This window comes from Belonocnema kinseyi, chromosome 8 (assembly GCF_010883055.1).
Source record: "Belonocnema kinseyi isolate 2016_QV_RU_SX_M_011 chromosome 8, B_treatae_v1, whole genome shotgun sequence".
In the NCBI taxonomy this organism is placed as follows: domain Eukaryota; kingdom Metazoa; phylum Arthropoda; class Insecta; order Hymenoptera; family Cynipidae; genus Belonocnema; species Belonocnema kinseyi.
In genome coordinates, this window is record NC_046664.1 from 15,889,282 (window position 1) to 15,907,539 (window position 18,258).

Genomic DNA, 18,258 nt, shown 5'->3' on the forward strand with positions numbered 1-18,258 from the left:
ATTATTTACATTTACAGCTGCTCAACTACAAAATTTTTTTACGAAAAATTTTCTATTTGTTTAAATCTTCAAAACTAAATTAGAAAAATTCTTTTGATTAAAAAGATACCCTCAAAACATAAAAAAAAAACAAGATTACCATTAAAAAAAAGTTAAAATCAATCTCGTCTCGAGATATTTCAAGTAATTGGATGCATTTTTCTTCCAAAAACTTGTAAAATTTCGGGTCAAAAAATAACATTCACTGCCATTTTCCGATTTTCTGCTGAAATTCCAAAAATACCTCAAACAGAAAATCCAGAAATCTATATCTAAAATCATTAAAATTATTAAACCCATAAAATTATTAATTAAAAAACTTTATTCATCTGGTGTTACTTAATACGATTTACTATTAAAATTACAACGATATATATTTCGACCTTTAAGGGCAAATTTTATTCTACGCCAGCACTAATTACCGAACTCGTCCCATTAATTATTTCCTTACTTAAAAAACAAAATAAAATATCGCGTCTAAAAATGAGAGAAATGGAAGAGGAAAAAAAAATCGATATCAACCACTGATTTTTCGTTAAATAGTGACATCATAGAATACCATTTGTCCTTAAAAACAACACCAATTTTCCAGCTTCGTAAATCACAAAATATTCCGTTTTCAATCAAGCCCAAATTCAGAAGACGACTGACTCTTTAAAAGTTCAATGACTAATCTCACGCGATTGCAATTGTCGAATCGTAAAATTATTAAATATTATAGAAGGGACATTCAGTCGAAGTAGGCCTACTTGCTTTAAGGCGTACCGTACTTATTTTAAGTTTCGGGCAGGGAACTTACTTGTACTTTCTATGTACAAAAAAAAAGGGCCTTTGAACAACCCATTACAACCAAAAATTGACAAATTGAAACTTAAACTTACGAATTAGGATAACTTATCAGTGATAAGTTGTTATGGGAGATTTAGTTTGTCGCTGATGATCACAGCTTGCGTAGATCGAGAACAAAGACACTGCCGTCAGAGGCTGAGGCCCCAACTTTATCACCTCGACTGTTCCAGCAAACCTCGAAAATACCACCGGTTCCTTTGTAACTGTGAACTAGTTGACCACTCTGAAAATCAAAAATTCGATTTTTCTGGAATCTTTGAAATCCTTAACATTTTTTGAAACCGGAAATATTTTTAAAAATTTTTAATCTTTGTGCTATCCTGGAAATCTTGTTGAAACTATTGAAATCTTTAAAATTTATAATATTTGAAATCTTTTAAAAAAAATCTTTAAAAGCTTCTGAAGTCTAGAAAAATACTTTGAAAAATTTCAAATATTTTGGAATCTTTGTAAAAATCTTATGAAATCTTGAAAATACTTTGGAATATTTTTAATATTTTGGAGTCTTTGAAATCTTTCTGAAATAATTTTTATATTTTGCAATCTTTGAAATATTTTTTAACTTTTTAAATCTTTATGCTATATTTGCAATCTGTTTAGAATCATTTAAATCTTTGAAACCTTTGAAATCTTTTTGAAATTTTTTAAATAATTTGGATCTCTAAAATCATTGCTATACCTTCCAAATATTTATTAAATCTTTGAAATATTTTGGAATTTCAAAAATCATTATGATATCTTTTGAAATTTTGAAAAGACTTTGAAACATTTTTTATATTTTAGAATCTTTGAAATCTTTAAAAAAAAATTATATCTAAAATATTTTAGAATTTTTTAAATCTTTGTGCTATCTTTGAAATCTTTATGAAATCCTTGAAATCTTGTTGAAACTATTAAAATATTTAAAATTTATAATATTTGAAATCTTTAAAACACCTTTGAAATCTTTTCAAATCTTCAAAATACTCTAAAATATTTGAAATATTTCGGAATATTTGAAATCTTGGTTTTGATTGAAATCTTTAAAATTTATAATATTTGGCATCCTTTAAAACCTTTAAAATCTTCTGAAAGCTTCAAAATACTTTGAAGTATTTCACATATTTTGCAATTTTTGCAATATTTGTGCAAATTTTTAAAATATTTTGGAACCTTTGAAATATTTTAAAAATAATACTTTGAAATATTTCTAATGTTTTGGAATCTTTGGAATCTTTGAAATCTTTCTGATATCTTGGAAATCTTGACTAAATTTTGAGAAGATTTAGAAATTCTTAAAATCGTTGTGCTTTGTTTGAAATCTTGTTGCAATTATTAAAATCTTTGGAATTTATAATATTTGAAATCTTTTGAAACGTTCTAAATCTTTGTAACATCTTTTGAAATCTTGAAAATACTTTGAAATATTTTTAATATTTTGGAGTCTTTGTAATCTTTCTGGATTTAAAAAAAAATGTTTTGGAATTATTTAATCATGTTGATTTTTTTTTTAATTTCCAAATACTTGGAAACGTTTCAAATATTTTGAAATTTTTTAAATCTTTGAAATATTTTGGAATTTTTTAATCTGTGACAACTTGGCAATCTGTCTGAAATTATTGAAACATTTTGGATTTTTTAAAATCTTTGTGATGTCTCTGAAATCTTTATGAAATCTTGGTGAAATAAATGAAATCTTTGAAATACTTGTGAAATATTTGAAATCTTTTGAAATCTTGAAAATACTTTAAAATATTTAAAATACTTTGGAATCTTTGTAATATCTTGGAAATATTTATGAAATCTTTCAAACATTTTGAAATTTTTTAAATCTTTGCGATTTCTTTGAAATCTTCTTGAAATGATTAAAATCTGTTGAATTTATAATATTTGACATAATTTAAAACCTTCTAAATCTTTGTGAGATCTTTTGAAATCTTGATAATAGTTTGAAAATTTTTTAATGTTTTGGAATCATTGAAATCTTTCTGATTTTTCTTTTTAATATTTTGTAATTTTTTAATCATTGTGATATCTTTTAGAATTTTCAAAATACTTTAAAACATTTTATATATTTTGTAACCTTTGGAATATTTTTAATATTTTAGAATTTTTTAATCTATGACATCTTGGAAATTTGTCTTAAATCATTGAAACATTTTGAAATTTTTAAAATAATTTTCAAACTTTGAAATTATTGTTATACCTTCAAAATATTTGAAGTATTTTGTAATGTTTTAAATCATTGTGATATCTTTTGAAATTTTCAAAAGACTTGGAAACATTTTTTATATTTTGGAATCTTTGAAATCTTTAAAATTGTTTGGAATCTGAAATATTTTAGAATGTTTAAATCTTTGTGATATCTGAAATCTTTATGACATCCTTGAAATCTTGTTGAAACTATTGAAATCTTTAAAAATTATAATATTTGAAATCTTTTAAAAACCTTTCAAAGCTTCTGAAATCTTCAAAATACTTTGAAATATTTTTAATATTTTGGAATCTTTGAAATCTTGTTGAAATTATTAAAAATCTTTGGAATTTATATTAATTGAAATCTTTTGGAACCTTCTAAATATTTGTGACATCTTTTAAAATCTTGAAAATACTTTGAAATATTTTCAATGTTTTGGAGTCTTTGTAATCTTTCTGGATTTTTTAAAAATATTTTGTTTTGAATCATTGTGATATCTTTTAGAAATTTCAAAATACTTTGAAACATTTCAAATATTTGGAAATCTTTGAAATATTTTGGAATTTTTTAATCTGTGACATCTTTGAAATCTATCTGAAATTATTAAAACATTTTGGAATTTTTTAAATCTTTGAGATGTTTCCAAAAGCTTGATGAAGTCTTGGTGAAACTATTGAAATCATTCAAATTTATAATATTTGGAATTTTTAAAAACCTTTGCAATCTTTGTTAAATCATACAAATCTTTGGAATCTTTGAAATCTTCAGGATCTTTCGAAATATTTAAAATCTCTGTGACATCTTTGAAGTCTTTTGAAGTCTTCAGAATACTTTGAAACATTTTAAATATTTTATAATCTTGACAATCTTTGTAAAATCTTTGGGAATTCTTCTGAAATAATTTGAAATCTTCAAAATCTTTTAAATAATTTGGATTCTTTTAAGTATTTGCGATGCCTTGAAAATCTTGATGAAATTGTTGAAATATTTTGGAATTTTTTAAGTCATTGTGATATCTTTAGAAACCTTTAAAATACTTTCAAATATTTTAAATATTTTAGAATCTTTCAAATCCTTGTGAAATCATGTAAATTTTTGGAATATTTGAAATCTTCAAGATTTTTTAAAATATTTTAAATAATTTGAAATATTTTAAGTAATATGGAATCTTTAAAATATTTATGAAATATTTGAAATATTTTGGAATTTTTTTTAATTATTGTGATTTCTTTTGAAATCTTCATATTACTTTGAAACATTTTAAATACATTGGAATTTTTAAATCATTGCGATATCTTTTAAAATCTTAAAATAACTTTGAAGCATTTTAAATTCTTTGCAATATTTGTGAAATCATTTAAATCTTTAGAAATATTTGAAGTATTTAAAAGTCTTTTCAATCTTTGTGAAATCTTATGAAATCTTGAAAATACTTTGGAATATTTTTAATATTTTGGAATGTTTGAATTCTTTCTAAAATCATTTTAATATTTTGCAATGTTTGAGAAAATTTTTTTTAACTTTTTTAATAAATTTAAAAATCTTTGAAAGCTTCTGAAATCTTCAAAATACTTTGAAATATTTTCAATATTTTAGAATCTTTGAAATGTTTGGAATTTAAAATATAATTTTATCTTTTGAAACCTTCTACATCTTTGTGACATCCTTTAAAATCTTGAAAATACTTTGAAATATTTTTTATGTTTTGGCATCATTGAAATCTTCCTGATTTTTTTTTTAATTTTGGAATTTTTTTAATCCTTCTGATACCTTTTCAAATTTTCAAAATAATTTTAAACATTTCAAATATTTTGGAAATCTTTGAAATATTTTTTATATTTTGGAATTTTTTAAATCTTTGTGATGTCGGAAATCTTTTTGAAATCTTGGTGAAATTATTGAAATCTTTGAAATTTTTAATATTTGGAATCTTATAAAACCTTTGCAATCTTTGTGAAGATTTTTAAATCTTCTGGAATCTTTTGAAATCTTCAAGATGCCTAAAATATTTGAAATATTTTGGAATCTTTGTAATATTTGTGAAATCATTTTAATATTTTGCAAATAAATATGTAATAAATTTTTTGAAATATTTCAGAATGTTTTAAATCATTGTGATATCTTTTGAAATTTTCAACAGACTTGGAAACATTTTCATATTTTGGAATCTTTGAAATCCTTAAAATTTGTTGAATTTTAAAATATTTAAAAAATTTTTTAATCTTTGTGCTATCCTGGAAATCCTTATGAAATCCTTGAAATCTTCTTGAAACTATTGAAATCTTTTAAATTTATAATATTTGAAATCTTTTAAAAACCTTGCAAAGCTTCTGAAATCTATAAAAATACTTTGAAATATTTCAAATATTTTGGAATCTTTGTAAAAATCTTATGAAATCTTGAAAATGATTTGGAATATTTTTAATATTTTGAAATCTTTTAAATCTTTTGAAGTTTTTTTAATAATTTGAAATCTTTGAAATCATTGTTATACCTTCAAAATATTTGAAATATTTTGGAATGTTTTAAATTATTGTGATATCTTATGAATTTTTCAAATGACTTTGAAACATTTGTACTATTCTAGAATCTTTGAAATCTTTACAATTTTTTGGAATCTGAAATATTTTAGAATTTTTTAAATCTTTGTGCTATCTTTGAGACCTTGATAAAATCCTTGAAATCTTGTTAAAACTATTGAAATCTTTAAGATTTATAATATTTCAAATTTTTTAAAAACCTTTAAAAGCTTCTGAAATCTAAAAAAATACTTTGACATATTTTTAATATTTTGGAATCTTTCAAATCATTCTGATATCTTGGAAATCATGATGAAATTTTTAGAACATTTTGGAACTCTTAAAATCTTTGTGATTTCTTGGAAATTTTGTTGAAATGATTGAAATATTTTGAATTTATAATGTTTGGAATCTTTGGAAACCCTATAAATCTTTGTGATATCCTTTGAAATCTTAATCATACTTTGAACTATTTTTAATGTTTTGAAATCTTTCTAATTTTTAAAAATATTTTTGAATTTTTTTAATCATTGTGATATCTTTTAAAATTTTCAAATATTTTTGAAATCTTTGAAATATTTTTAATATTTTAGAATTTTTTTAATCTTTGTGATGTCTCTGAAATCTTTATGAAGTCTTTATGAAATCTTGGTGAAATGTTTGTAAATCTTTGAAATTTATAATATTTGGAATTTTTTAAAACCTTTGCAATCCTTGTGAAGATTTTGAAATCTTCTGAAATCTTCTGGAATCTTTTTTCAAAATGCTTTAAAATATTTGAAACATTTTGGAAGCTTTGAGATCTTTGTGATATTTTTTTAATCTTCATGAAATATTTATTAAATCTTTGAAATATTTTGGAATTTTGTAAACCATTGTAATATCTTTTGAAATTTTCAAAAGACTTTGAAAGACTTTATATATTTTGAAATCTTTGTAATCTTTGTGAAATCACTTGAATCTTTAGAATTAGTGGAAATCTTTTGGAACCTTTCAAAAAAATGTTAAGCTCTTTGAAATCTTCTGAATTATTTTAAAATATTTCAATCATTTTAAATATTTAAAAGTCTTTTGAATCTTTGTGACACTTTATGAAATCTTGAAAATACGTTGGAATATTTTTAATATTTTGGAATCTTTAAAATCTTTCTGAAATCATTTTAATATTTTCCAATCTCTAAAATATTTTTAAAAAATTTTAATCTTTGTGCTATATTTGCAATCTGTTTAGAATCATTTAAATCTTTAGAATCTCTGAAATCTTTTTGAAATTTTTTTAATCATTTGGAATTTCTAAAATCAGTTCTATACCTTCCAAATATTTATTAAATCTTTGAAATATTTTGGAATTTTTAAAATCATTGTGATATCTTTTGAAATTTTGAAAAGACTGAAACATTTTTTTAATATTTTGGAATCTTTGAAATATTTTAGAATTTCTTAAATCTGTGCTATTTTTGAAATCTTTATGAAATCCTTGAAATCTGGTTGAAACTATTGAAATCTTTAAAATTTATAATATTTCAAATCCTTTAAACAATTTTGAAAGCTTTTGAAATGTTCAAAATGCTTTGAAATATTTTTCATGTTTTGGAATTTTTGGAATCTTTGAAATCTTTGTGATGTCTCTGAAATTTGTATAACATCTTGGTGAAATTATTGAAATATTTGAAATTGATAATATTTCAAATCTTTTGAAACCTTTGAAATCTTTGTAAAGTCTTTGAAATCTGAAATCTTCAAAATATTTTAAAATATTTTTTAATATTTTGGAATCTTTGCAATCTTTGTAATATCTTAGAAATATTTATGAAATCTTTCAAACACTTTAAAATTTTAAAAATCTTTATGATATTTTTTTAATTTTTAAGAAATCTGGGTGAAATTTTTTAAATCTTTGAAATTTATAATATTTGAAATCCTTTAAAAACCTTTGAAAGCTTCTGAAATATTCCAAATACTTTGAAATATTTTAAATGTTTTGGAATCTTTAAAATCTTTCTAATTTTTTTTAAATATTTTGGAATTTTTTAAATCATTGTGATGCCTTTGAAAATTTTCAAAGTACTTTAAAACAATTCAAATATTTTGAAATTTTTTAATTTTTTAATCTGTGACATCTTGGAAATTTGTCAGAATATCTAAAAATCTAAAAAATTTATCCGATTTTAAATGAATTCAAATAAATCTGAAAAAATGTTTCAGTCAAAAAGTTCCATTTGATTTCCGTAAAATTGGAAAGGATTTATTGGAATTTAATCTTAATAAAAAGAATTACGAAGCAATTAATAAAAATTCAAGATGAATTTTAAAAAGTATAAGTGAATTGAAACCAATTTAAAAATATGAAGAAAAAAATCATTAGCTAAGAATCTCTAGGTGAGGTTAAAATACTTCAAGATCAATTAAATAAAAACGTCTAAATATTCAAAATAATTAAAAATTGTCACATGAATTCCAAATAATTGAAAAGAATTCAGGGTAATTTAATAAGAATTCAAGCTGAATTCCAAAAAAAAAACATTTAAAATAAAATTCAAATGGATTGGAAATAATTTATAAAATCGAAAAACTTACATTATAATATATAACTGAACTATTTCAAAGTGGTTTAAATGCCTTTACACAATTGAAAAAAATATAGAAAAATCTGGGAATCTTTTAAAGCTACCTAAAATATTTCAAATCCTTTAAAATCTTTTGAAACCCTTTTAAATTTTTCAAAACTCTTGAAAATGCCAAGGTATTTAAAAAAAATTGATCAATTGAATAAAAACTATAAAAAATGCGAAAAAATCATCTGAATTAAGTAGAATTTACTACATTTAGAAAAATTCAAGTAAATTTTGAAAAATTAAAAGAATTCTACAAAATCGTTCCATATCTTCCGAAATTCTAGAAAAATCTTTAAAAAAAAGATTCTAAAAATTCTAAAATATTTCAAAGATTCCAAAATATTTGAAATCTTTTTAAGTATTTTGAAGACTTCAAAATATTTCCAAGATTTCACAAAGATTTCGAAGGTTTAAAAATATTCAAAATGTTTCAAAGTATTTTGAAGATTTCAAAAGATATCACAATCATTTTAAAAATTCCATAATATTTCACATATATTTCATAAAGATTTGAAAGGTATCACGAAGATTTTAAAGATTCCAAATTACTTTAAATATTTTGAAAGATCTTGAAGATTTCAAAGATTCCAAAGATTTAACTTATTTCACAAAGATTGAAATGATTCCAAAATATTAGAAATATTTTTAAGTATTTTAAAGATTTCAAAATAACCACAATTATTAAAAAATTCTATTTAAAATGTTTCAAAGTATTTTAACGATTTTTAAAGATATCATAATTTAAAAAATTTAAGAATATTTCAAAAGATTTGAGAACGTTTGTATTTAAAATGTTTCAAAGTAATTTGAAGATTTCAAAAGATATCACATTAGTAAATTTAATGCATTTAAAAAATTCAAAAATATTTTTATTATTCCATAAAGATTTTAAAGGTACCACAACGATTTCGAAAGATCTTTGAGATATCAAATATTCCAAAGATTTAAATAATTTCACAAGGATTTAAAATATTCCAAAATATTTTGACAATTTCTAAAGATATCACAATGGCTGAAAAATGCCAAAATATTTGAACGATTTCATAAACATTTTCAAGGCATCGCGAATAGTTCAAAGAATCCAAATTATTTAAAAGATTTTGAAGATTTCAAATGATTTCAGAAGAATTCACAAATATTGCAATACATTTCACAACGATTGTAGAGATTTAAAAATATTAAAAATGCTTTAAAGTATTCTGAAGACTTCAAAAGATTTTAAAGATGTCACAGACATTTTAAATATTACAAATTACTTAAAAGATTTCAAATTATTTAAAATATATTTTACAAAGATTTAAAAGATTCCAAAATATTAAAAATATGTTTAAGTATTTTACAAATTTCAAAAGATACCACAATTTTTAAGAAATTCCAAAATATTTAAAATGTTTCAAAGCAATTTGAAGATTTCAAAAGATGTCACAGAAAAAAAGATGTCACAGAGATTTTAAATATTACAAATTACTTAAAAGATTTTAAAATATTTTACAAAGATTTAAAAGAGTCCAAAATATTAAAAATATTTTAAAGTATTTAAAAAATTTCAAAAGATACCACAATTATTTAAAAATTTCAAACTATTTAAAATGTTTCAAAGCAATTTGAGGATTTCAAAATATATCACAATGATTTTAAAAATTCCAAAATATTTCGAATATTTCATCAAGATTTTAAAGATTCCAAATTACTTAAAAGATTTCAAATTATTTGAAGTATGTCGAAAGATCTTGAAGATTTCAAAGATTTCAAAGGATAGCACAATGATTTAAAAATCCTAATTTAAAATGTTTTAAAATATTTTGACGATTTCTAAAGATATCATAATTTAAAAAATTCCAAACTATTTCAAAAGATTTGAGAACGTTTGTAAAGATTAAAAAATATTTAAAATGTTTCAAAGTATTCTAAAATTATTAAAAATATTTCTAAATATCTTGAGGATTTCAAAGATTCCAAAGATTTAAATGATTTCACAAAGCCAGCAAAGATTTCACCAAAATTTCAAAAAATTAAAAATATTTTCAATACTTCAAAGTATTGAAAAGATTTCAAAAGATACCACAATGATTTAAAAATTCCAAATTATTTAAAATGTTTCAAAGTAATTTAAAGATTTCAAAAGATATTACAATAATTTAAAAAATTCCATAATATTTCAAATATTTCATAAAGATTTTAAAGGTATCACAGAGACTTTAAATATTTCAAATTGCTTAAAAGATTTCAAATTATTTAAAATATTTCGAAAGATCTTGAAGATTTCAAAACGATTTAAAAAGATTCCAAAGTATTTAAAATATTTCAAAGCAATTTGAAGATATCAAATTATATTACAATAATTTTAAAACATTCCAAAATATTTCAAATATTTCATATATATTTTAAAGATTCCACATTACTGAAAAATTTCAAATTATTTAAATTATTTAAAAAGATCTTGAAGATTTCAAATGTTCCAAAGATTTAAATGATTTCAAAAGATATCACAATGACTAAAAAAATTCCAAAAGATTTCAAAGATTTAATCGAGATTTTCAAAGAAATCACAAATACTTCAAAGAATCCAAATTATTTCAAAGATTTTGAAGATTTCAAATGATTTCAGAAGAATTCACAAAAATTGCAAAAGAATTCACAACGAATGCAAAGACTAAAAAATATAAAAAATGTTTCCATGTATTCTGAAGACTTAAAAATATCACCAAGATTTAAAAGATAAAAATATTTCAAATACTTTAAGGTATTTTGAAGATATCACAATGATTTAAAAAATTCCAAAGATTTTAAGGATTTCACAAAGATTTAAAAGATTCAAAAATATTTTAAATATTTCAAAGTATTGTGAAGATTTCAAAAGTTATCGCAATGATTTAAGAAATTCCAAAAGATTTCAACGATATCAAGAATTCACAAAGCTCGCAAATATTTCAAAACAAATGAAAAAAAAAAATTTTTTTAATGTTTCAAAGTATTCTGAAGACTTCAAAAGACTTCAAAGATGTAACAGAGATTTTAAAGATTCCATATTATTTGAAATATTTCGAAAGATCTTCAAGATTTTAAATACTCCAAAGATTTAAATGATTTCATAAATATTTAAAAGATTCAAAAATATTTAAAAGTATTTTGACGATTTCTAAAGATATCGCAATGTTTTAAAAAATTCCAAAAGATTTTGAAGATTTCAAATGATTTCAGAAGAATTCACAAAGATTGCAAAAGATTTCACAACGATTGTAAAGATTTTAAAATATTTAAAATATTACAAAGTATTCTGAAGACTTCAAAAGACTTTCAAGATGTCACAGAGATTTTAAATATTCCAAATTACTTAAAAGATTTCAAATTATTAAAAATATTTTAAAAGATCTTGAAGATTTCAAAGATTTCAAAAACTCCAATACTTTAAATGATTTCACAAATATTGCATAGATTTCACAAAGATTTAAAATATTTCAAAAGAAATCACAATGATTTAAAAATCCCCATTTTTGAATCTTAAAAAATTCAAAAATATTTTGAAGATTCCATATTACTTAAAAGATTTCAAATTATTAAAAATATTTTAAAAGATCTTGAAGATTTCAAAGATTCCGAAGTTTCAAACGATTTCACAAAGATTCACAAAGGTTTTAAATTTTTAAGTTATCAACAATTTCAAAGATATCACAAAGATTTTAGAAATTCCAAAATATTTGCAAAAATTTCAAATAATTTTAGAAGCTTTCACAAAAAGATATGAAAGATTTCACGTAGGCTTTTAAAGCACATTTTTAAGAGTGATTAATTCCTTGTAATAAATTTTAAAAATATCATAAATTACATTTCGTATTTATATTTTGTCTCTTGAAACTATTGGGAATGGTGGTCTACCATTTCGCCAGATGGTACACAAAAAATGGAACTAGAAAGAGTAAGTACAATTTTAAGCATGTATTTTAATTTTGGCATATTAAGTGTTTTTACAAAAACAAATAGTTTTAGGTAGAATTTCCATCTTATAACATGAAAAAAAAACACATTTTTGTGAAATAGGTTTTAAAAAAATACAATTATTTTATTATTTCATGTGAATTTCAATGCATTTTAAGCTTAAATAAACTTTAAATTAATTTATGTAGCAACAAATTTTATCCGTATTATGCCAATAATACGAATAATAGACGGCTAGAATTTAAATACGAATTCTAACCTAACTTTTAGATCAGATTTTTAAATAGTAAATATTTCATGTATAAACTAATAAAAATTTACTTTGAGTTCATTGTTGCTTCAAAATATGTCCATTTAAGTTTATAATCTTTTGAAAATCACAATAAAGAGAACAATAATTGTTTTGTTTTTTCTAAAATATATTTCTGTCAAAAAGTGTGATATTCACTCTATAATATGTAAATTCTATCTGAAACACTTTGTTTCCGATTAAGACTTATTTTTATTATCCAATAAATAGTTTAAACTTCACAAAAAAAAAATTATTAAAATACTTTTATGCACAAATTAAAATGCTTCTTCAAAATCGTACCCATTCTTTCTAGTTCGAATTTGTGTCACTAGGTGGCGCATCGCAGTTTACCCATTCCCAATTCCCCGATATATCTATCTACGACAGAATAGTGTAATTTTTTCCAAATAGTGACACAACTAAACAAAAAAAAAAGTGTTAAATAGTGTCAATAATCCGAGGTTCTCTATTAGGTCACTGTTCTTTCAACCCGGACATTACATAAAAAAAATCTGATGCACTCACCTGCGTCGACCAGATGTGAACGCATTTATCGAAACTCCCACTGGCGAGGAATTTGCCATCCGGACTAAAAGCTACACTATATACTGGTTCGGTGTGTTTCGTCAACGTATGAATGCACACGCCTCTGTCCACGTCCCACAATCTGACCGTCGAGTCAAAAGACGCACTGGCCAGTGTCAAATTCATGTTGGGATTTTGCGTGCCCGCACCCGTCGGCGACCACTTGATTGTGTAAATTTCTTTGCTGTGCGCTTGAAGATCGTGGACCCACGTGTCCTGCTTCATCGACCAGATTTTCAAACTCATATCGTCTGAACAACTGGCCAACAAGTTTCCTTGTGGATCCCACTTGATCGCATTCACCTCGTTCTACAATCAAAATAATTCAATTTTACCCCCTTTTCTGCAGTTTACCTCTCCCTTGGCCAAAAGTCCAAGCAAATTTATTTCCAATCCAAATTTGGCCGCAGACGGTAGGGGATTTTCTATGTCTGAATGTCCAGAGTAAGTAATAAGAAAATAAAATAATAAAAATACTACGTTTAATAACACTGTAGAATTTAAAACAAAATGGAAATTTTTTTTCCTTAAAAAGTGTTTTAGGGTCTTGAAAATAATATACCAAGAAATGGAGGGCGGAAAAAATTTCTAAATGACCAAATTTTCAATTCTGCTGAAACCACTTGTTTTTAGCCATATATTCAAAATTGCTTTCTCCAGCGACGTGGGTAGGATTTTCTTTTATATTACATCGTTTTTTTTTTGTTTTTTTTTTTTATACAAAATTTTGCAACGATTTTTTTCATGAAACTTTCAACTTTTTTTCAAAAGTGCACCATGTAGGTTTTTTATCCAGGTCAAAAATTGCGGGAGAAAAAAAATTGACGGAGAAATGCTGCGCAGCCGCCATTTTGCCATGAACGAATTTGACAAAAAATATACTCTGTACTTTATTATTAGTATTATAAAACTCATTTTACAACATTTCGATTCTCTTTATTGAGCCAAAAAAAAATTCCTGAAATATGTCTATTTTCCTGGATAATTTTTCATTTTCCGTAACTATTTATATTCAAAAACCAGAATTTTAATCTTGTAACATTAATATAGAATCTCTTCTAAAAAAAATACAATTTCACATTTATTTTAAGTTGCAAAAAAAATACTTTTCTACCACCACAAAAGATGTATTTTCAATCTAAAAGGACGAATTTTCAACAACAGAGTTTAATTTTCGAGCAAAAAAGATAACCTTTTAACAAAGTATTTAAATTTCCAACAAAATAGTTTAATTTTTAACCAAATTCTGTCATTTTCAACCAACAAATATTAACTTTCAATCAAGTGGTCAAATTTTTAAACAAAAAAGACTCAACTTTAACCAAATAATTAAATTTTTTAAAGAAAGTGGAATTTTTAACTTAATTTTAGTAGATATTTGACCAAATGAGGCCAATTAAAAAAAAGACGAATTTTGACCAAAAATACTTGAATTTTCAACAAAATAATTGCATTTTTAACAATGCTGGAATTTTCTACGTTTCCAACCCGAAAATTTGAATTTTCACCAAAACAAAATTTTTAATCGAAAAATTTTTACAATAAAATAGTTCAATTTGCAACCTAAGGGTTATATTTTCAACAACAACAAAATTTTCAATAAAATATATGAATTTTCAACTAAAAAAAATATCCAACCAAAAGTGTAAAAATTTAATTTTCAGTAAAACAAATTACTTTGCATTTAGCAAAAATAAATTTTCAAACTAAGAGATGAATCTGTGATAAAACATTAATTTTTAACAAAATATTTTAACTCTTATCCAAAAAAACGAATTTTTTTTTAAACAATTGAATTTTCTAGTTCCAAAAATTAATTTTCTACCAAAAAGACGAATTTTCAACAATAAAGTTTAATATTTAATCCAGAAAATTGAATTCATATCAAACAATTCATAACTATAACAAAAAAATATATTTTCAACCAAGAAAATTAGTAATCTACCAAAAAAGTCGAAGTTTAAAATTTAAAAATCTGTATTTTCAACAAAAAAATTAATTTTAACACAGTTTGCGTTTTAACCAAAAAAGAGGAAATTTCAACCAAAGAGATTAATTAAATTAAATTTAAATAAAAAAAGTTGAATTCAACTAAAAAAAGACGAATTTTCAACAAAATAATTGAATTTTCCACCAAAATTATTATGTTCTCTGAAAAAGACGAATGTTCAAACAGTTTAAGTTGCAATCGCTGAGGCAAATTGTCAACTAAAATGCTGAATCTTCAACAATAAAAATAAATAATTTTTTAACAAAGTAGTTCAATTTTTAGCCTAAAAGTTCAAACTTTCAGCCAAAAGAACGAATTTGGAACAAATAAAGCTTTTTCAGACAAGAAAGAAAAAAAAAGTTCATCCATATTGTTAAATTAACAAGCCAAAAGACGAATTTTCTGTAAAACAGTTGAATTTTCAACCAAAAAATATGAATTTTCAACAAGAAAGTTCATTTTAAACCAAAAAATTTCATTTGTATTCAATAAAGGGGAAGTTTCAACCAAGAAGATTATTTTTTCACAAAAAAAAAGAAGCTTTAACTAAAAATTATCAACTTTTAAACAAAACTGGAAAAGTTAAATTTTTAGTTTAAAAAATGAATTCTCAACCACAAAAATGTGTTTTCAACTTAGCTGATGATTTTTTGTTTTAATTTTAAACAAAGAACATCTGAATTCATCGAAAAAATATGAAATTTCTACTAAAATAGGTACATTTGAAACCAAAAATAATACATCTTCAACTGAAATAGTTAAATTTCCAATGAATTTTCAACCAGAAGAGTTGAATTTTTTAACCAAACGGACGAATTTGAAACAAATAGAGCTTTTTAAGTCAAGAAAGAAAAAAAAGTTCATCCAAATTGTTAAATAATCACGTTAAAAGAGACATTTTCTATAAAACAGTTGAATTTTCACCTCAAAAATATGAATTTTCAACCAAGAAAATTATTTTTCTATTTCCCGCTAAGTAAATATTTTGTATGGTCAATGAAATTAAAAAATTTGAAAGCTAAAGCTAGAAATTTTTTCATTTTAAGTAATAAAAATTGAGGTGCAAATAACTTTAAACTAGAAATTTTTTTACATTTAATAGTTTAAATATTCTTAAAAAGCTTCAAAATTTTATTTAAAAATTGTTTTAAATCTACATGTTATTTTGCATATTTTTAATTTTAAATTATGTTTAAAATTTTTCAGAACTTCTAAACTTATTAAAAAATGATTCGAATTTTTTCTAAACTTTTGTAAACAAATCCTGCAAAATAAAAAAATTTTTCTTAAAATCTTCCAAATTCAGTTTTGACAATTTTGGAAATCTTTTTGAATCGTTTCAAATATTCTCTTAAAATTAATTTTGCAAAATAAAAAATAATTTTGAATGTTTCAAGAATTATTGAAAAAAATTAATTCATTGTCATTTCCTGGTCCGGCGGCCACCTTGAACTAAGTAAAATCGCTTTTCAATAAAAAAACGAAAAGTTCAATTTTCAGTTAAAAAATGTCGTTTCAACCAGAGATTAATTTTCAACAAAACTGACCAAGTTTGAACAAAAAGAAAAGATTTTTTAACAAAGACTTTTTCCTGGTCTAGGGCCATCCTGGTGAATGTTTAAAAAAGGATAGATATATGAGTTATAAAATAAAATGAAATGAAATAAAATAAATTAAAATAAATAAAAATATAATATAATAAAATGAAGTAAAAAAAATGAAATAAACTAAACTAAAAAAATAGAATAAAATAATTTAAAATAAAATAAACTAAAAACAACTAAAATAAAATGAAATAAACTTAACTTAAGAAAAACTAAAATAAATTAAAATAGAATAAAATAAAATAATTTAAAATAAAATGAAGTAAAATGAAATAAACTAAACTAAATTTTTTTAAACTAAAATAAATTAAAATAGAATAAAATAATTTAAAATTAAATAAAATGAAATAAAGTAAAAAGAAATAAAATGAAATAAACTAAACTAAAAAAACTAAAATAAATTAAAATTGAATAAAATAAAACAAATTTTGTAGAAATTGTTGATCTGAGTTATAAAATAATTTAAAATAAAATGAAATACACTAAACTAAAAAAATAGAATAAAATAATTAATTATAAAATTAAATGAAATAAAATGAAAAAAATAAATTAAAAAATAAACTAAACTAAAAACAACTAAAATAAAATGAAATTAACTAAACTAAAATAATTTAAAATAAAATGATATAAACTAAACTAAAAAAAAAACTAAAATAAATTAAGATAGAATAAAATAAAATAATTTAAAATAAAATGAAATAATCTAAACTAGAGAAAAACTAAAATAAATTAAAATACAATAAAATAAAATTATTTAAAATAAAATGAAATAAAGTAAAATGAACTAAAAACAACTAAAATAAAATGAAATAAAATTAAATTAAAAAAACTAAAATAAATTAAAATAAAATAAAATAAAACAAATTTTGTAGAAATTGTTGATGTGAGTTATAAAATAATTTAAAATAAAATGAAGTTAAAATGAAATGAAATAAACTAATTTTTTTTTAAACTAAAATAAATTAAAATAAAATGAAATAAAATAAACTATACTAAAAAAAATTTAATTAAATTGAAATAGAATAAAATAAAATGAAATAAACTAAACTAGAAAAAAAACTAAAATAAATTAAAATAGAATAAAATAAAACAAATTTTGTAGAAATTGTTGATGTGAGTTGTAAAATAATTTTAAATAAAATGAAATGAAATAAACTAAACTAAAAAAACTAAAATAAATTAAGATAGAATGAAATAACATGAAATAAAATAAACTAAACTAAAAAAATTAATTAAAATATAATAAACTAAAATTAAGTAAAATGAAATAAAATAAACTATACCAAAAAACTAAAATAAATTAAAATAGAATAAAATAAAATAAGGTAAAATGAAATGAACTAAACTAAAAAAACTAAAATAAATTAAGATAGAATAAAATAAAATGAAATAAAATAAACTAAAAAAATAAATTAAAATATAATAAAAGAAAATTAAGTAAATTGAAATAAAATAAACAAAAAAAACTAAAACAAATTAAAATAAAATAATTCAAAATAAAATAAAATGAAGTAAAATGAACTAAAATAAACTATACCAAAAAACTAACATAAATTAAAATAGAATAAAATGAAATAAGGTAAAATGAAATAAACTAAACTAAGTTAAGAAAATAATTTAAAATAAAATGAAATAAAATAATGTCACATGAAG

General features: G+C 21.7%; 1 protein-coding gene across 1 annotated transcript in view; it reads right to left on the bottom strand.

Moving 5' to 3' along the window:
• Positions 1-343: 343 nt before the first annotated feature.
• Positions 344-18,258, bottom strand: part of LOC117178390 (F-box-like/WD repeat-containing protein TBL1XR1) — a 39,915-nt gene continuing 22,000 nt past the window's right edge. Inside the window, exons 4-5 of the mRNA XM_033369818.1 lie at positions 12,952-13,320; positions 344-1,111 (exon numbers count right to left, since the gene is read on the bottom strand). Coding sequence (XP_033225709.1) covers positions 980-1,111; positions 12,952-13,320 — 501 coding nt within the window. The 3' untranslated portion in view covers positions 344-979. The remainder of the gene's footprint in view (positions 1,112-12,951; positions 13,321-18,258) is intronic.